This window comes from Heterodontus francisci, chromosome 23, assembly GCF_036365525.1.
Source record: "Heterodontus francisci isolate sHetFra1 chromosome 23, sHetFra1.hap1, whole genome shotgun sequence".
Lineage (NCBI taxonomy): Eukaryota > Metazoa > Chordata > Chondrichthyes > Heterodontiformes > Heterodontidae > Heterodontus > Heterodontus francisci.
In genome coordinates, this window is record NC_090393.1 from 50,063,854 (window position 1) to 50,084,996 (window position 21,143).

The 21,143-nt window shown below is 41.4% G+C and overlaps 1 protein-coding gene across 2 annotated transcripts in view; it reads left to right on the plus strand.

The window, feature by feature from the left end:
• Positions 1-1,259: 1,259 nt before the first annotated feature.
• The window catches only part of coq5 (coenzyme Q5, methyltransferase), a 29,371-nt gene continuing 9,487 nt past the window's right edge, over positions 1,260-21,143 (plus strand). Inside the window, exons 1-6 of one of the 2 annotated variants that reach the window (XM_068055224.1) lie at positions 6,478-6,960; positions 11,306-11,455; positions 15,588-15,815; positions 17,718-17,824; positions 18,133-18,221; positions 19,000-19,098. In XM_068055224.1, the coding sequence (XP_067911325.1) occupies positions 6,897-6,960; positions 11,306-11,455; positions 15,588-15,815; positions 17,718-17,824; positions 18,133-18,221; positions 19,000-19,098 (737 nt within the window). In that variant the 5' untranslated portion in view covers positions 6,478-6,896. Of the gene's footprint in view, positions 1,443-6,477; positions 6,961-11,305; positions 11,456-15,587; positions 15,816-17,717; positions 17,825-18,132; positions 18,222-18,999; positions 19,099-21,143 lie in introns of those variants that run through there. The other variant, XM_068055223.1, reaches the window with a different exon arrangement.

Here is a 21,143-nt window from a genome sequence, read left to right on the forward strand (position 1 = left end):
GCTTGTCTCGGTCTAGAGAAGGTAATAGGATGGCATTCTGATAGCTTTGTCATGATGATCAAAGAAGAGAGTTTTTAGAATGGTTACTTACTGAAATGATTTAAGGCCACAATACTATTTTTTGCACCAAAGTGGTGAGCAGAATTACTTAAAACACTTCAATTTAAAAGTTCGGAATCAGTGAGAGCATTCTACAGTAGCTTCCAAGCATCACTGCCCATCATTTGCTTTCTTACTCAGTGCGTTTCTCCATCAAATAATGGGCAGAAACAGACCCATTGAATCCAATGATAGTTCATAAGGCTCTAAAAAAGTGGATCTTCAATACCAACATTCATCTAAACATTTTATTGGGCATCTGGATATTCCCAGATTTCCACTGGCAAAGAGATGCTGCTAAGGCAGTCACACAGCTTTCCAATGATGGAGTGCTCAAAGGCCTATTTTTGTTTGCAAAAACATAAGATAGAGAGGCTCCAGTGACAGAATGTTCAGTCTTACCAATTTGGCTCATCCTTACAGGTTGACCAATAAAGGCCTGCCATTTGGCAGCATACTGTGAATTCTGTTTCCTGGGTAACAAGTGCTCAGTTCTTTGTGTTAAATTTGATGGTCCACATTCTTAACAACTTGATTTGATTGGTAGCACTCTTGCATCTACATCAGAAAAATTGTGGGACATAGCCGCTTATCAGGACAAAGACACATATTCCAGCTAACTCTCCTGGCTCATCTTTATGCTGCCAGAAGCAAAATACTATGGATGCTGGAAAGCTGAAATAACTGAAAATGCTGGAAGTACTCTGCAAGTCTGGCAGCATTGTGGAGAGAGATGTTCTGTTTCTCTCCCCACGGATATTGCCAAACCTGCTGAGTATTTCCAGCATTTTCTGTTTTAGCCTATCAGGTATTGATTTTGGCACTAGCAAAAGATGAAACATCAGGCTATTATAAATTGCTAAATTTATTGAGTCTCACTGAAAGTCACCTTGGTTTATAAATTTTGCTGTATCTCACTACTGAAATTAAACACATCTCCAAGTGTTTAAACGGGTTTGCAATTTGACCCGTGTTTTAAGATCTCAATGCGAACATTTACTTGACATTGAAGCCTGTTGATATATCGAAGCTAGCGATAGATGATCAATCCTAAATGCAGACATTTGAATAACTGGCACCAATTACACCCGTTTCGCGATCAGGTGGCCAGTCTGGTTTGCTCCGGAAGCGGAAGCAAAGGAACCGGTGGGTCAGTAGAAAGATGGCTGCCTGTCGCCTGTTGGGGTCGTTTGTCGTTGGGCCTTGGGGTGGGAGTCGTCTCTTCACTTGTAGGCGGAATCTTGCGGCTTGCATTTCTGTTAGATTTCATTCCGGCAACGCCGAGCAAAAGCAAACTCATTTTGGCTTCGAGACCGTGTCCGAGTCGGAAAAGACAGAGAAAGGTGTGAGTGTGAGGGGCGGGAGGCTCAAGTCGCGTTAAGATGGTGAATGGGACTGTGACTGGGAAGTTCGGGTGGTAGCTGGTGAGCCTGTGGTGTGCTTTCCAGTCTCTTCATATCCGGTGTCATTATCTGATGGGTTTAATGACACTGAGTAGCTGAGCCATAGAAGCCAAGAAGATTCCAAGTTCCAGCGAGCTGATAGCTGGGAAGCTGACCTAAACGCTGGTGACAGCCAGACTTATGTAATTGACCTCAGTACCTTGGGTTGGTGAAGGGCACACAAACTAGGAATCCAGCGCCTGATTGTTGTCCAATGGCCTGTTTTTTTTTTTCTGTTCTTGTTCAGACTTACTGGAAGTGTTGAACTTTAGCTGAGCATCTGAAAGCACAATATTTCATATGTATGCTGATGACACGCAGCTCCACCTTGCATAAGAGTGCAAGAAATAGGAGTAAGCTATTTGCTCCTATAAGCCTGCTCTGCTATTCAACAAGATCATGGCTGATCTGATTGTAGTCTTAACTCCACTTTCCTACCTGTCCCCAATAACCCTTTACTCCCTTGTAAATCCAAAATCTGTCAAGCTCAGTCTTTAATATATTCAATGACCCAGCTGCCACTGTTCTCAGGAAGAGAATTTGAAAGATGGCCCTCAGAGGAAATTCCTCCTTATCTCTGTCTTAAATGGTGACTCTTAGTTTTGAAACTCTGCCCCCTTTTCTAGTTTACCCCATGAGGTAAAGTATCCTCTCAGCGTCTACCCTGTCAAACCCCCCATGAGAATGGTATATGTTTCAATAAGATCACCTCTCATTCTTAACTTCATTGAGTATAGGTCAAACCTGCTCAACCTTCCTTCATAAGACAATCCCTTCATCCCAGGAATCAACCTAGTGAACTTATTTGAACTGCCTTCAATGCAAGTATATTCCTCCTTTAAATAAGAGACTTAAACTGTACTGTATCCTAGGTGTGGTCTCATGAACACCCTGTACAGTTGTAACAAGACTTCCCTAGTTTATACTCCATCTCCCTTGCAATAAAGGCCAACAATCCATTTGCCTTCCGAATGACTTCTTGTACCTGCATGCTAACCTTTTGTGAGTCATGTATGAGGACACCCAGATCCTTCTTTTCTGCAGCATTCTGCAGTCGCCATTTAAATAATGTTCTTTGCTATTCTTTCCACAAAAGTGGACAACCTCCCACGTTATCCTGCATTATATTCTATCTGCCAAATTTTGCGCACTCACTTAACCTGTCTATATCCCTTTGCAGACTCTGTGTCCTCACAACTTGCTTTCCTATCTATCTTTGTATCGTCAGCAAATTTGGTTACAATATACTCAGTCCCTTCATCCAAATCATTAATATAAATTGTAAGTAGTTGAGGCCCCAGCGCTGATCCCTGTGGCACTCCACTTGTTACAGTTTGCCAACCTGAAAATGACCCTTTTATTCTGACTCTGTTTCCTATTAGTTAGCCAATCCTACGTCCATGTTAATATATTACCCCCAACACCATGAGCTTTTATCCTGTGCAATAACCATTTATGTGGCTCCTTAACAAATGCCTTTTGGAAATCGAAATAAACCACATTTACTGGTTCCCTTTATCCAATGTACTTGTTACTTCTTCCAAGGACTCTAATGAGTTTTTCAGATACGATTTCCCTTTCACATAACAACCAAGCAGTCAACATGGTATTATGCTTTTCTAAATGTCCTGCTACTCCTTCCTTAATGATGGATTCCAGCATTTTCCCAATGACGGATGTTAGGCTAACTAGCCTATAGTTTCCTGCTTTCTGTCTCCCTCCTTTCTTGAATAGAGGTGTTACATTTGTGGTTTTCCAATCCGCTGGGACCTTTCCAAAATCTAGTCAATTTTGGAATATTACAACCAATGCATCCACTATCTCTGCAACCACATCATTCAAGACCCTTGAATGCAGGCTATCCGGTCCAGGGGACTTGTCAGCCTTTAGTCCCATTAGTTTTCCAAGTACTTTTTCTTTCATGGTAGTGATTTAGTTTTAAGTTCATCACTCCCTTTTGCTCCTTTATTTTCTACTATTCTTGGGATATTTTTTGTCTTGCATGAAGTCAGATACAAAATATTTGTTTAAAGTCTCTGCCATTTCCTTTTTCCCCATTAATTTCCTAGTTTCATCCTTTAAAGGACCAATGTTTACTTTAGCTCCTCTTTTCCTTTTTTTTCTGTACTTGTAGAAGCTCTTCTGTTTTTATATTTCTTGCTAGTTTAACCTCATGTTCAAATTTCTCCCTCTATTATTTTTTAGTCATCCTTTGCTGATTTCTAAAATTTTCCCAATCTTCTGGCTTACCACTAATCATCACAGCATTGTATGCCTTTTCTTTCAATTTGATAATATCATTAACCACCACGTCTCTTGACTCCTCCACTGTCAGTAATTTTGTGTTGTTTATCCAGCATCCAATACTGGATGAGCAGAAATTTACTCCAATTAAATATTTGGAAGACGGAAGTCATTGTCTTCAGTCCCTGTTTCAAACTCTGTTCCCTAGCTACCGCTCCTTCTCCCCCCCCCCCCCCCCCCACTTCCTGGCATCTGTCTGAAACTAAAACAATGTTCGCAGCCTTGGTGTCATATATGATCCCGAGATGAGCTTGTATCCGCGTCAACTTTAAGACTACCTATTTCCATCTCCATAACGTTGCCTGTCTCAGCTCATCTGCTGAAACCCTCGCTCATGCCTTTGTTACCTCTGGACTTGACTATTCCATTGCTCTCCTACCTGGTGTCCTACAATCTATCCTCCGTAAACTTGAGATCACCAAAACCCTGCTGCCTGTGTCTTAACTCGCAGCAAGTTCCGTTTGCCTGTCAGCCCTGTGCTTGCTGACCTACATTGGCTCACTATCAAGCAACATCTTGATTTAAAATTCTCATCCTTGTTTTCATATCCCTCCATAACCTTGCCCCTCTTTATCTGTGTAATCTCTTCCAGCCCCACAATACTCTGATATCTGTGTTGCTCTAACTCTAGCCTCTTGAGCTTCCCTGATTATAAGAGCACGGCAGCTGATGGTGGAGCATTTAGCTGCCGAGACGCTAAGGTCTAGAATTCCCTCTCCAAAATTTCTGACTCTACCTCTCTTTCTTCCTTTAAGTTGCTCCTTAAAACCTACCTTTGACCAAACTTTTGACCATTGGCCTTATGTGATTTCGTGTCTAATTTTGCTTTAGAATGTTCCTGTGATGTGCTTTGGGATGTTTTATGTTAAAGGTGCTAGATAAGTACAAGTTATCGTGCATAGCTTGTTTTCATATGGCTCAGGTATAAAGGATAGATACCAGTGTGCTGCTGTACCTCAACATGAGTAAAGGCATTCAGGAGAAGAGGAGGGGTGGTGGGGAAAATCAGAGAAATTTCTTTTATTTTTGGTGATCTATTAACTTTTGTACTTTAAATTTGGTTGTCTTTGGTGACTTTGATTATTCCTGATTCTGCCACTAGATGGCAGACCACATGTAAACAAATAGATGGATGTTGTTTGGAGGGGTGGATAGAGAGAGCATTGTGTGACCCATTGTGTTAGAATTAAATCAGTTAGGCATCAGTCTTTGGGAAATTTGTGGCATTGCTCCCTGGCTTGCTTAATCTTGGCAGAGTCAATGTACAAATTATTTGCACCTGCAGATTGTTCAGTATCATTTTGGCAGAGGACTGGGAGCAGGTGCTCTTAAGATTGTGTAAAACCTGGAAGGTGTGGGGAATGAACTAGAGAGTAACCTACTCTAATATGAAAAGCACACAACTTTGTCAAGTAGCAGCAACAGTACTGACATTTAAAAAAAACTGACTGAATATTAACAGAGATAACAGTAACCAAACTTTGAGCTACTTTATCACTGGGTTGGAAACTCTACTTAAAAAAATCATTCTCAGCAGATGGGTGTCACTGGAAAGGCTGTCATTAACTAATTACCTTGGCAAAGGTGATGGTGGGCTGCCTTTTTGAACTGCAGTCTGTTTGATGCGAGAAAGTGCTCCCACACTGGTAATGTTCTGTAGATGTGGACTCCTCCCCTGACATGCTTGAGGAGCTTAGGGTCTTGGGCACAGGAAGAATATCCAAGCAAGAGCTCTCTGAATGACTAATATCAAAATGAAACAGAAAAATTAGGCTTATAAATGTCAGGTAGAATCATGGAATGCTTGCAACAACTTGTATTTTATATAGCACCTTTAACGTATTGAAACATTCCAACGTACTTCACAGGAGCATTCTAAAACAAAAAAATGACACTCAGCCATATGAGGTATTGGATCAGATGACCAAAAGCTTAGTCAAAGAGGTAAGTTTTAAGGAATGTCTTAAAGAGGGAAAGAGGTGTGGGGAGGGAATTCCAGAGCTATGCAACTAAAGGTGTGGCCATGAATGGAGTGATTTAAAATTGGGTATGCTCAGGAGGCCAGAATTAGATGAGCAGATATCTCCAAGGGTGTGGGGCTGGAGGTGATTACAGAGATAGGGAGGGGCAAGGCTGTGGAGAGATTTGAAAACAAAGATGAGAATTTTAAAATCAAGGCGTTGCTTGACCGGGAGCCAATGTAGTCAGCGAGCATAGGGTTGATGGGTGAATGGGACTTGATGTGAGGTAGGACACGGGCAGCAGAGTTTCAGAGGGTAGAATGTGGGAGACGAGTCAGGAATGCGTTAGAATAGTCAAGTCTACAGCTAATGAATAAATGAGGGTTTCAGCAGCAGATGAGCTGAGATGGGTGAAGATGACCATGTTACAGAGGTGGAAATAGGCAGTCTTTGTGATGGCACGAATATGAGATTGAAAGCTCATTTTGGAGTCAAATGAGACAACAAGGTTGCAAAAGATTGTTTTAATCTCAGACTGTTCCCAGAGAGAGGAATGGAGTCAGTTGCTAGTGAACGGCATTTGGAGCGGGGACTGAAAACATTGGCTTCAGTCTTCCTAATATTTAATTGGAGGAAATTTCTGCTCATCCAGTACTAGATGTCAGATGAGCAGTCTGATAAGTTAGCAACAGTGGTGGAGTTGAGAGAGGTGGTGGTGAGGTAGAGCTGGGTGTCATCAGCATACATAATAACTCATGCTTTGTTTTCAGATGATATTGCTGAGGGACAGCATGTAAATGAGAAATAGGGGGCTAAGGATAATCCTTGGACAACACACGAGATTATGGTGCGGAAGCAGTGTAGAATTAGGCAATTTGGCCCTTATGCTCTATGCCAGCTCTCTCCAACAGCAACTCGGGTAGTCCAACACCCCTGCATTTTCCCCGTAGCCCTGCAATTTTTTTTCTGTTCAGGTAGTTATCCAATTTTGTTTTGAATTTGCCTCCACCACACACTCAGGCAGTGCATGTCTGATCCTAACCACTGGCTATATTTAAAAAAAAAAGTTTTTCTTATATAAAAACAAGAAATGCTGGAAATGCTCAGCAGGTCTGGCAGCATCTGTGGAGAGAGAAACAGAGTTAACGTTTCAGGTCAGTGACCCTTCAGAAGTTTTTCTTATGTTGCCTTTAGTTCTTTTGCCAATCACATTAAATTGGTATTCTCTGGTTCTCAACCCTTTAGTTTAGTTTAGAGATACAGCACTGAAACAGGCCCTTCGGCCCACCGGGTCTGTGCGGACCATCAACCACCCATTTATACTAATCCTACCCTAATTCCGTATTCCTACCACATCCCCACCTGTCCCTATATTTCCCTACCACCTACCTATACTAGGGGCAATTTATAATGGCCAATTAACCTATCACCCTGCAAGTCTTTGGCATGTGGGAGGAAACCGGAGCACCCGGAGGAAACCCATGCAGACACAGGGAGAACTTGCAAACTTCACACAGGCAGTACCCAGAATTGAACCCGGGTCGCTGGAGCTGTGAGGCTGCGGTGCTAACCACTGCGCCACTGTGCTGCCAATGTGAACAGTTTCTCCCGATCTACTCTGTCCAGATCCCTCATGATTTTGAACACCTCCATCAAATCTCCTCTCAAATTTCTCTTCAAGGAGAACAGACCCAGCTTCTCCAATCTTTCTAAGTAATTGAAGTCCACCATCCCTGGAACCATTCTCATAAATCCTTTCTGCACCCTGTTCTGTAGTGAAAACAGAAGCTAAGTACTGATATTGAATGGCAGTGCAGGCTCAAAGGGCTGAATGGCCTACTTCTCCTATTTTCAATGTTTCAATATAGTAATTCAGCCTTTATGTCCTTGCTGCAGTGTGGCGTCCAGAATCGGACACAATACTCCAGTTGAGGCCATACCAGTGTTTTATAAGGATTCACCATAACTTCCTTGCTTTTATACACTCTTTCTCTATTTATAAGGCCCAGGATCACGTATGCCTTATTAATCCTTTCTCAACCTCCCCTGTCACCTTCAATGATGTTTGCAGATATACCCCCCCAGATCCGTCTGCTCCGGCACCCCGTTTAGAATTGTATCCTTTATTTTATATTGCCTCTACTTGTTCTTCCTACCAAAATGTATCACTTCAGAATTCTTTGCATTAAATTTCATCTGCCATGTGTCTGCCTGTTACACCAGCCTGTCTATGTCCTCTTGAAGACTATCACTATCCACCTTCAGTTCACGATACTTCCAAGTTTTGTGTCATCTGCAACTTTGAAATTATGCCCTGCACACCCAAGTCAAGGTCATCAATATAGATCAAGAAAAGCAGTGGTTCCAATACTGACCACTGGGGAACTCCATTGTATACCTTCCCCCAGTCTGAAAAACAACTGTTCACTGCTGTTTTTTTTGTCATGCAGCCAACTTCATATCTATCCCTGTCCCTTTTATTCTATGGGCTTAACTTTTCTGAGGAGCCTGTTATGTGGCACTTTCACCTTTTGGAAGTCCCCATTACCCTTACCAACCCCCTCTGTTACCTCGTCAAAAAACTCAGTCAAGTTAAACAGGATTTGCCTTTAACAAATCCAGGCTGGCTTTCCTTAATTAATCCACACTTGTCCAAGTGACTGTTAATTTTGTCCGAGATTATTATTAATAAAATCTTTCCCACCACTGAGGTTAAACTGACTGGCCTGTGGTTGCTGGGCTTATCCATACACCCTTTTTGAACAAAGATGTAACATTTGGGCGGCGCAGTGGTTAGCACCGCAGCCTCACAGCTCCAGAGACCCAGGTTCGATTCTGGGTACTGCCTGTGCGGATTTTGCAAGTTCTCCCTGTGTCTGCGTGGATTTTCGCCGGGTGCTTCGGTTTCCTCCCACATCCAAAGACTTGCAGGTGATGGGTAAATTGGCCATTGTAAATTGCCCCTAGTGTAGGGAGGTGATAGGGAATATGGGATTACTGTAGGGTTAGTATAAATGGGTGGTTGTTGGTCGGCACAGACTCAGTGGGTCGAAGGGCCTGTTTCAGTGCTGTATCTCTAAATAAATAAAATAAGTTTGCAATCTTCCAGTCCTTTGGCACCACCCTTGTATCTAAGGAGTATTGGAAGATTATGGCCAATGTCTCTGCAATTTCCACCCTTCCCTCGTTATCTTTGGATGCATCTGATCCAGTCCTGGTGACTTAACTTTAAGTACAGCCAGCCTTTCTAATATCTCCTCTTTATCAATTTTTAGCCCATCCAATATCTCAACTACCTCCTCTTTCACTATGACTTCGGCAGCATCTTCTGTCAACTGGAACACACTGCCTGAAGGGGTGGTAGAGTCAGGAACCCTCACAACATGTAAGAAGTATTTTGAGCACTTGATACACCATAGCATACAAGGCTATAGGCCAAGTGCTGGAAAATGGGATTAGAATAGATAGGTGCTTGATGGCCGGCACAGACATGACGGGCCGAAGGGCCTGTTTCTGTGCTGTATGACTCTATGTAAAGACAGGTGCAACGTACTCATGTAGTACCTCAGTCATGCCCTCTGCCTCCATGAGTAAATTCCCTTCTTGGTCCCACTCCTCCTTTTACTACCTTTTTACTATTCATAGCGCAGTGCAGAGGGGAGCTGAGAAAGGAAATAAGGACAAAGCAAATATGAGAAGATTAGCTGGTAATGCGAAAGGAAACACTCAATTTTTTTATAAACATGTAATGAGTAAATGGATAATCGAAGGAAAGTAGGGCCACTTAAGGAGCAAAAAGGAAATCCTATGGAGGCAGAGGGTGTGGCTGAACTATATAGAAACATCGAAAATAGGAGCAGGAGTAGGCCATTCAGCCCTTTGAGCCTGCACCGCCATTCAATATAAGTACTTAGCTTCACTGGCCAAAATTCAGCTGGAATAATGTGTTCAATTCTGGGCACTAAACTTTAGGAAAAATGCCAAGGCCTTGGAGAGGCGCAGGGGAGATTTAACAACATGGTACTAGGTATGAGGGACTTAAGTTAAGTGGAGGGACTAGAGAAGCTTGTATTGTTCTTAAAGCAGAGAAAGTTAAGTGAAGATTCAGTAGAGCTATTCAAAATTATATGGGGTTTTGACTAGATAGGGAGAAACTGTTCCCACTAATAGGATTCATAACCAGAGAGCACATTAAGATAATTGGGGGGAAAAAAGCAAGGGTGGGGTAATGAAATTTTTTTTATTCAGCGAGTGGCTAAAATCTGGAGTGCATTGCCTGAAAGAGTGGGGGAAGCAGATTCAATAATATATCCAATTTCTTTTTGAAATTTATTTAGAAAAAATTGTAGGGCTATGGGGAAGAGCAGGAGAATGGGACAACTTGGTAGCTCTTTCAGAGAGCCAGCACAGGCACAATATTCGAAATGGCCTTTTTCTGTGCTGTATGATTTTATGAACAATTATTCGCTTTGGCAGTGATTCTCAATAATCACCTATTTCATTGCGGGAGAGCTGCAGTACAACAGAGTTCTCTCTTTACTAGATAGCTACTCTTTTTTTTTTCCTTCCTTAGCTCAGTGGTTAAAACTAACTGTTTCCCTGGCCGATGTTTAGCAAACTCAATACCCTAGATATCGAAGCTTTGGTCTATGTGGTTCACTGCCAAACATGGTAGAGGAAGAAATCAAAAGTTCTTTTGAAATAAGAAAACTTGCATGTTGTGTTTTTATGTTAAAAATATATATAGGTAAATGCCAGCTAATCTCATAGCCAGCATTGATAGATATAGAAACACTGGGTTGAAATTCTGCTTCCGTGAGGAGATGTTAAAGTCATGTAATAATATTTGCATCCATGCGGCAAACCCAACCTTACAGTGTGAACCTTTGATTTATTAGCTATCTTGTTACTGTCTGGCTTGCATAAGGTATCAGCTGTTTTTTGTACCTGTTGTGCACTTTAATATGTTTCTAGATTCCTTGTTTTTCATTTGACTTAGTTGTAACACTCTTGCCTTTGGGTTGGAAGGTTATGAGTTTAAGTCTGATGCCAGAAGCTTGAACATATAATTTAGGTTAGCATCCCTGTGCAATACTAAGTGTGCAGCATTATCAGGTGCCAACTTTCAGATGAGATGTTAAAACCAGTTTCACTTAGTCTTTTTGGTGGTTCATGTGGATGTTGAAGTTTCTAAAGTTCCTTTAAAGAAGGGTTCTCCAAGTACCCCAGCCAATAATCCTCCCTGGACTATCTCCACCTAAACAAACAGTAACTGGTTATTAATCTCTGCTGTTTGTGAGATGTTCCTATGTTAATAATGACTGCTGAGTTTGCCTATATAACTACTGCACTCCAAAGTAGTTCTTTGGATGTGAAGCAGTTAGTAACATTTCCCCATTATAAATTCCAAGTTTTGCTTTCAGTCTTGATTGGGACTCAAAGGCAACTTAGTAATGTGATGTGATGTCTGTTGTAGAATAATTTATGTTTTTTTTTTAGTTTACAAAGTGTTTAAGAATGTTGCCAAAAACTATGATATAATGAACGACGCCATGAGCCTTGGCATTCACAGGTTATGGAAGGATGCACTTCTTCATACGATGAATCCACTGCCAGGGACAAAACTGCTTGATGTTGCTGGAGGGACAGGTACAATAATTAATTCATTCCTCTACTTACCAGACTGCTAGGGGTATGAGAAGAATTTGTGAATCCTGTGTTCCTGATCTCTCCTCCTCCTTGCTTTGCCTGACTCTTGAGTCTTTGCTGTTTTAAACAAACAAAACAAAGATTGACATTTTCTGTTGTCGTGACCAGGTTGAGATTGTCTCTGTTCCCAGGGGTGATCTTGCCTTGCTATTGTATGTGGTACTGAATAGCCTAATCAAGACGAGAAAGTGAAAGATGTATCCGTTAGCCTTGCTTCCATTCCATGTAATATAATTGAACTGTTTAACAGGAATAAATTTGTTGATCTGTACAACAATAACTTAGTTAATAGCAGTCAGCATTGATTCAGATGGGGATGATCCTGCTTTACCAACTCCCGAATTCCTTTGAGGAAATGACACCCCAGGTGAACTGTAGTAATCCCAACGATGTGGTTTACCTTGACTTCCAAAAAGCATTTGACAAGGTTTCGCACAAAATGTTGTTCATTAAACTCAAGGCTGTGGAATTCAGGATAAAGCCCTAGGAATGGCTGAGAAATTGATTGAAGAGTAGGAGGTAATGAGTTCTACTTAGTGGAGTTGTGTTGAAGTGGGAATGTGAGCCGGTGCCTCAGGGCTTGTGCTGGGACCACTACTGTTTCGAATTTACATAAATGACCTGGATTCAAAAACTGAATGCAAAGTGATCAAATTGGTTAATGCCAAAGTAGGAGCATGCAGAATCTGAAGAGGCAGTGCAGGAAAAATTACAGAATGAGTTGGACAAGGTATGTAAATGGAGGGAACAATAGCAGGTGAAATTTAATGCAGACAAATATAAAGTGCTGTACACAGGAGGAAAAGAAATATGTACTCTGTGAATGATGTTGAAATAGCTAAGGATGATGTTGAGACCCCTGAGTCTTGTAGACTTGGCGCTGAATATCTTCAACTAATGGAGAGTAATAGTCAACAAAGTCAATAGGAAGTTAATTTATAGCTAAAACAGTAACATATATGCCAGAGGGGATGATGATCAAACTTTATAGAGCTTTGCTCATTACTGTATTTTGAATACTGCATCCAAATCTGGTTTCCAAGGAACAAGATATTCAAGTACTTGAGGCAATGCAGAGAAGCTGAAGCTGATCCCTAGTGTCAAGGTCTGATGTATGTACAAAGAGTGGAGAAACTTGGGCTTTTCAAGCTGAGGAGGAAGCAGCTGAGAAATTATCTTTATAGAGATACATTAGGTTACGGATAAACCCAGAAGATTACTTCAAATTAAATGTGGGAAACTAACTAGCGAACAGTGGTGTTTGGAAAGATGTCAGTAAATTATTGAGCAGCCAAACATGTGGAATAAATTTTCAGGTCAGTGGAGGCAAAAACCCTAGAGTTATATAATGGGATACTGTTACCATTGGAGTCCCCAAGGATCTATCCTTCGTCCCTTATATTTCTCATCTACATGCTGCTCCTCGACACCATCATCTGAAAATACGTCAGATTCCACAAGTATACTGACAACACACATCTCTACCTCATCACTTCTCTTAACCCTGCCACTGTCTCTTAAATTGTCACATTGCTTGTCTGACATCCAGTACTGGAGAAGCAAAAATTTCCTCCAACTAAATATTGGAAAGACCAAAGCCATTGTCTTCAGTCTTCCTGCCACAAATTCCATTCCCTAGCCACTGATTCCATCTATCTCCCTGGCAAATATCTGAGGCTGAACCAGACTGTTTGCAACCTTATTGTCCTATCTGACCCTGAGATGTGCTTCTGACCACACATCCATGCCATCACTAAGACTGCTACTTCTACCTCTGTAATATCACGCCACCCTGCCTCAATTCATCTGTTGCTGAAACCCTCATCATGCCTTTGTTACCTACTAGACTTGACTATTTCAATACACTCCTGGCCAGCCTCCCAGCTTCCTCAAACTAAGCTTTTAAAACCTTGCTGCTCGTGTCCTAATTCGCACCAAGTCCCATTCATCCATCACTCCTGCGCTCGCTGACCTACAATGGTCCCAGTTGTGCATCACCTTGATTTTTAAAATTCTCACCCTTGTTTTCAAACCCTTCCATAGCCTCGCCCCTCCCTATCTCTAATCTTTCAGCCCCAGTACCCTCAGATATCTGCAATTCTGCAATTTTGGCCTCTTGTGCATCCCGATTTTCATTACTCCACCATTAGTGGCTGTGTCTTTAGTTGCCTAGGCCCTAAACTCTGCAGTTCCCTTCCTACACCTCTCTACCTATCTTTTTCCTCCTTTAAGATGCTCCTTAAAAACCTACCTCTTTGCGCAAGCTTTTGGTCATCTTCCCCTAATATCTCCTTATGCTGCTCAGTGTCAAATTTTATTTGCCAACGTCCCTGTGAGTCGCCTTTGGACATTTTACTAGGTTAAAGGCACTATATAAATACATGTTATGCGCTGGTTGTTGTTAGTGACATTAGGATCATTCTACATGGATAATGAAGATGAACTAATTGACCTTCCACATTCATAATGTGTTCTTTCTCCACTACCCCTGTCCCCAAAAACCTTTATATTGATAAATGTTTGTAAATAAAATGAAATACAAATTTAGATTTTGTAGGTTTGACTAAATTTTTGTTCCTTTCTAATTTTGAAGTTGACAGTTTGACTACAGTGTTTTTGGCATAAATGTGATAAGTATTTTGTACGGTTTGAATCTTTTATTCCTCTGATATTTAAATTAAGCAGCAAACATCACAGCTGCAGTACTTTTGTGCCTATCCTGCACTAAACCTACCAAAGCTATATCACGTCACCTAGCTGGTCAATACTTTTGTTTTATTCATGTCTACTTGATGTATTTGAACATTTCTCCATTTATTTAGAGAACTGATCCAGCAGTTGTACTGGGCAATTATCTGTCAAGTACTATGTGGAAGTGACTCATAGTTTATTCACAGATAATCTGTTTAGGAATTGTATTATATTGTGGAATGTGGTGCACCCACAGGTATTATACTGTTGTCAGTTTTTCACTTTCATCCGAGTTATGAAACCTCTATTGTGTAGTTACAGTTGGCATGCCTGTTACTTAATTGTAAGAAAGCTAGAAAACATGCATTTCCCTAGATTCATTCTTTTCTACTTCTCCCCCATTTGATCTCTGAAGCATGGAACTCCCTCAAGAACCTCACCCAACTGCCAGTACTTCCTGTATTCAACCATATAGTGTATCACAGTTGAGATTGACCAGGTTTTCATATGAGATTTCAGTCTCCCAGAAGGGACACTGAATGTCCCCACATTCCTGCCCCCTCCCCAGTCCAGGCATACTGCAGTGTCAACTGAGGGCTATTGCTGCTCCAGCTTTGAGCAACTAGCAGCACAGGCTTGGGGAAGGGAGGCAGACCTTCCTGGTCCATACAGTTTATTTACACACTGTGGAGTGGGATTTCAATTGAGTTTTCATTGGTAAATTGTAAATTGACTGAGTTTAGCAGTGATTTTTTTTTTTAGAAAATAACCCCAGTTTCACTCCTGTGATTTTTAGTCAGCTGTGAAGCTATTTGATCAGACTGCCAGATTTTTTTATCCTTGAATTTTTTTGGGATGTCAAAAGTGATATTCTGGTATGACGAATGTCAAAATGGCATTAAAGTCTCCAGTATTATGAGAATGACATCACTAATCTGAATAAAATATGTTGCACATTTAAGAACTATACTGAGTGACAAGTATCCCTTCCTCATGCACTGACTGTTTCTGGAATGCAGATCCTTGGGGATCTGCTGCTTTCCATTACCTCACTATCCGTCATGTGTGAGCCTGTAGTGTGTCAGGAAGCTAGTCACTTAAGGGAACATCACTGCCAAGCTTAAGCCAATCCTCCCTTCTGACAAAACTTACACTCAGCAGGAGAGTTTGTAGGGACTAGCTGATTTTTATTTTTTCTTTTTCCCTTTTTTTCGCCATGCTGCCCCAGTCCAGGAACACTGGGACCAATTGCTGTACCCTTATCACTGTGGCCCAGATCATTTAAGTCTGCACAGGCTGGTGATTGAACCTGGTACTTTCTGGTTCTGTTCCATGGTGGGGAGTTTAAGACAATGTTAAAAGTTGTTTTGTATTTCTGCAGGGGATATAGCCTTCAGGTTTCTGGATTATGTAAGATCGCAGCATGAAAGACAGAATCGGCGAGCAATGAAATCTTACCAGAGCCCATCGTGGCAACAAATCAGTGACTTTTATGAACAGCAGAATAAATTTGATTCTGATTCAGGATCAAAGGCTGTCATTTGTGACATTAATAAGGAAATGTTAAAGGTTGGAAGGCAAAAGGCAGAACAGTTGAACTATACTGAAGGTAGGTTGTACTTTTTTTTTTAAATAATTAAATTCCTCAGTGCTGGATGTGAAGTGAATAGGCATATCCACAAAAAGTTCTGTTGCATTTGATAACAGATTGAAAGGTTGAGAGTATATTGTATAAATCATGACCATTGAAGGATTCTGCCTTTTCAGTCTGTTCAGCTAGTGGTAGCTCTTTTAACTTCTCTATGCTTCAGTAAGGTGATCTAATTAAACTTGGGATCAGAAGGCCCAAGTGGTAGTGCAAGACCAGGCTAAAAGGAGTAAAACCAAGAAATAAATCTGGAGCTAATGATTAGGCGATGTTAAGCTTGGGTAGTAACAAGAAGAAAAAGCTACTAAGTGAGGTAAGGAATTCCACAGTTTAGATCCTGGGAAAGAATGAGTTAGAGTAGGAGACTGGTGTAATAAGTCTCCGTTGCAATGCAGTGAAGATGTAGGGAGGAGGAATAGCATGTAAGATGGCATATCTAGAGATCAGAAAGTTGAGGGGCACTAAGCATAGTTGAATATCCACCATTGGCACAAGCACAGTGAACTCAATGACTTCCTTCTGTGCTGCGATTCCTATGTCAATAGTATTAGTAAACTGCACTACAACAAGGAAGGCTGTGATAGAGGTAAGAGGTGAGGTTGGGGTTGGCGCATCTCACCGGTAGTTTTCTTTTGTATTCTGCCCTGGAGTACAAGGGAGCTGTGAGAACAATCTTCCCAATATGAAGCTATGTTTGGAGATTTGACAAATTTGTGTTTTTAGTAGGGTTTCGCCATGTATTGAATGTAATGTTTGGCATGAAGGTAACATTTTAAATAATTGGTTATACAGTTATACATAAAAGCAGTAAAATGGCTGCTGAACCAATCTCTTAAAAATTTGACCTCTGTTTGTCCACAGCCCATTCTTCTCAGTTATGACTGGGTTTATGCAGTATTTTAGATTGTGGCACAGGAATAATAAGGCAATGTGCAGGTGAAGTCCTGCTCTACTACCACTCCTCTCCTCGCTGACCTACATTGGGTGCCTCTAAATTAGAGTTCTCATCCTGTGTTTTAAATTTTTCCATGGCCCTGCTCCTCCCTATTATCAAGCATCCACCCCTGTTCCTGCAATTCTGGCTTCTTGTACATCCTCCTTCCCCATCATTGGTGGCTGCACCTTTAGCTATGCCCTAAACTGATATTCCCTGTCAAGGCCACTTCATCTTTCCGCCTTCGTCTCTTCCTTTAAGGTCTTCCACTTGGACCAAGCTTTTGATCACCCCTCCTAATATTTCCCTTTGCTTGGCATCTGTCGATTTCTGATTGTGTGAAGTATGTTGGGATGATTTTCTCCATGAAAGGTGCCATACAAATGCAAGTTTTAGTGGTTGTAAAGGAGCGTGGATCACAGTTTGTGTTAGAATGAATACACTCCATTGTGCAAATTTGTATTCTTTTGTGGGTTGTAGTGATAAAAGAATATCAACAACTGATACAATATGATTTGCAATAAACTGCCTGTTTTCATTTATATGCCTAATCATATTTTCACAATATTAAGATTTCAACTCCCCACATACACCCAAAAGTTCTGCCTTCCACTTGCTCCTTAAGGTTCTGATTCATGCTAGACTGCTAACTGTTCTCCAGTATCTCTGCTAAATTGATATTCATGTGAACCACTCTTCATATGAGTGACACTAACTGGACATAGAGATAAACTTAGTGCTGCTCTAACTTAATGTCCTCGAGTACTTTCAAGCACCAACTAGCAGTCAGAATGGAAATGATTGGTTTATTTTTCCTTTCTGCTCAGTTGACTGTGGCGATGATTGATTGTTCCAAAGGAATATGTTCTGACGATAAGATTCTAAGGGTATACTGTCTGAATGCTTCTCTGGTTGGTTGTTCCCTGCAGGCCTATCCTGGGTGGTGGGAAATGCAGAAGAGCTGCCATTTGATGATGACAAGTTTGATGTGTATACAATTGCCTTTGGAATTAGAAATGTTACTCATATTGATCATGTGAGTAGATGCAAAGCATCATCTGTAACTGATTTGTGATCAATTCTGATGGAGAAGTAGCTGCCTGCCATTTTCCTTCTCTTCCATGTTATTTTGAAGTTGAGGATGAAATACAGTGCATTTTGAATGAAGCCAGCAGGTTTATTTCTATCTGTGAATATTCTTTTAGTAAAAAAATGAGTTTTACAGCAACTTGTCTGTGTACAAATTTCCTAAAAAAACAAATTCCTTCATTCTGCCCCTTGATGGTTCAAGAAAGTATCCATATATGAAACTCTGACGCTGACTGAGTGTTTTCCCCTCAACAGGTGCTGCAAGAGGCCTATCGGGTTTTGAAACCAGGTGGAAGATTCCTATGTTTGGAATTCAGTAAAGTACAGAATCCAATCATTTCCAGGTAGCTATAGTAATTTAGTATTACTGAGGAGGAAACTGGTTGTAGTAATTTAATATAACTGAGGGGGAAGGTAGTTGCAGTAACTTAGTATAACTGAGGGGGAAGGTGGTGGTAGTAATTTAGTATTGGAGGGGGAAGCTGGTTGTAGTAATTCATTATTACTGAGGGAGAAGCTGGTTTCAATTTAATACTGTTGAGAAGCTGGTTGTAGTAATTTAGTATTACTGAGGAGGAAGATGGTTTCAGTAATTTTGTATTAGTGGGGGAAATTGGTTGCAATAATTTAGTGTTGCTGATGGGGAAACTGGTTGTAGTAATTGAGTATTTTTTTTAATCCTTCGGGGGCTCGGCCAGTAGTGGTGCTACTGAGGCACTCTTAGTGATGGGCATTGAAGTCCCCCACCCAGAGTACATTTTGTGCCCTTGCCCTCAGTACTACTTCCAAGTGCTGTTGAACATGGAGTATTAATTCATCAGCTGAGGGAGGGTGGTAGGTGATAATCAGTAGGAGGTTTCCTTGCCCATGTTTGGCCTGATGCCATGAGATGGTGGGCCAGGACATACCCAGGGATGGTGATGGAGAGGTATGATTCAGTGAGTATGACTGTCAGGCTAATGCTTGACTAGTCAGTGGAACGGCGCTCCCACGTTTGGTACAAGACCCCAGGTGTTAGTCAAGAGGACTTTGTAGGTTCAACAGGGCATCGTTACCATTGTGTCTGGTTCCTAAGTAGATGTCGGGTGGTTTATCCGGTTTTCTTTTTCTACTTTACTGTAGTGGTTTTGTACAACTGAGTGGCTTGCAAGGCCATTGTAGAGGGCAGTTGAGAGTCAACCGCATTGCTGTGAGTCTGGAGTTACATGTAGGCCAGACCGGGTAAGGATGGCAGATTTCGTCCCTAAAGGACATTAGTGAACCAAATGGGTTTTTACCACAATCCTGTAGTTTCATGGTCACCATTACCAAGACTAGCTTTTATTCCAGATTTTTTAATTAAATAATTGAATTTAAATTCCAGCAGCTGCCATGGTGGGATTTGAACTCTTGTCCCCTGAGCATTAGTCGGGACCTCTAGATTACTAGCCCAGTAACATTACCATTAGGCCACTATTATTGAAGGGGGGAAGCTGCTTCTACTAATTTAGTATTACTGAGGGGGAGGAGGCAGGTTTCAGTAATTTAGCATTACTGAGGTGAAAGCTGGTTTTGGTAATTTACTATCACCAAGGAGGAAGCTGGCTGTAGCAATTTAGTATTACTGAAGAGGAAGCTGGGTGCAGTAATTTAGTCTTACTGAGGCAGAAGCTGGTTGCAGTAATTTAGTATTACTGAGGAGGAAGCTGGCTGTAGTAATTTAGTATTACTGAGGAGGAAGCTGGTTGCAGTAATGTAGTATTACTGAGGAGGAAGCTGGCTGCAGTAATTTAGTATTACTGAGGAGGAAGCTGGCTGTTGTAATTTAGTATGACTGAGGAGGAAGCTGGCTGCAGTAATTTAGTATGACTGAGGAGGAAGCTGGCTGCAGTAATTTAGTATTACTGAGGAGGAAGCTGGCCGCAGTAATTTAGTATTACTGAGGAGGAAGCTGGCTGTAGTAATTTAGTATGACTGAGGAGGAAGCTGGCTGTAGTAATTTAGTATGACTGAGGAGGAAGCTGGCTGTAGTAATTTAGTATGACTGAGGAGGAAGCTGGCTGCAGTAATTTAGTATGACTGAGGAGGAAGCTGGCTGCAGTAATTTAGTATGACTGAGGAGGAAGCTGGCTGCAGTAATTTAGTATGACTGAGGAGGAAGCTGGCTGCAGTAATTTAGTATGACTGAGGAGGAAGCTGGCTGTAGTAATTTAGTATTACTGAGGAGGAAGCTGGCTGTAGTAAATTAGTATTACTGAGGAGGAAGCTGGCTGTAGTAATCTAGTATTACTGAGGAGGCAGCTGGCTGTAGTAATTTAGTATTACTGAGGAGGAAGCTGGCTGTAGTAATTTAGTATTACTGAGGAGGAAGCTGGCTGTAGTAATTTAGTATTACTGAGGAGGAAGCTGGCTGTAGTAATCTAGTATTACTGAGGAGGAAGCTGGCTGTAGTAATTTAGTATTACTGAGGAGGAAGCTGGCTGTAGTAATTTAGTATTACTGAGGAGGAAGCTGGCTGTAGTAATTTAGTATTACTGAGGAGGAAGCTGGCTGCAGTAATTTAGTATGACTGAGGAGGAAGCTGGCTGCAGTAATTTAGTATTACTGAGGAGGAAGCTGGCTGCAGTAATTTAGTATGACTGAGGAGGAAGCTGGCTGCAGTAATTTAGTATTACTGAGGAAGCAGGTTGCAGTAATTTAGTATTACTGAGGAAGAAGCTGGCTGTAATAATTTAGTATTACTGAGGTGGAAGCTGGCTGTAGTAATTCAGTATTAAATTATTATTTAAAAATTATTTAGGCTCCTTAGACAGCACCTTCCAAACCCGCAACCTCTACCAACTAGAAGGACAAGGGCAGCAAATGTATAGGAACACCACCACCTGCAACTTCCTGTCCAAGTCACACACCATCCTGACTTGGAACTGTATCGCCATTCCTTCACTGTTGCTGGGACAAAATCCTGGAACTCCCTTCCTAACAGCACTGTGGGTGTACTTAACCCGCATGGACTGCAGCGGTTCAAGAAGGCAGCTCACCACCACCTTCTCGAGGGCAATAAATGCTGGCCTAGCCAGCAACGCCCACATCCCATGAATGAATTTAAAAAATGTAATTTAGTGTTACTGAAGAGGAAGCAGGTTGCAGTAATTTAGTATTGCTGAGGAGGAAGCTGGCTGTAGTAATTTAGTATTACTGAGGAGGAAGCTGGCTGTAGTAATTTAGTATTACTGAGGAGGAAGCTGGCTGTAGTAATTTAGTATGACTGAGGAGGAAGCTGGCTGTAG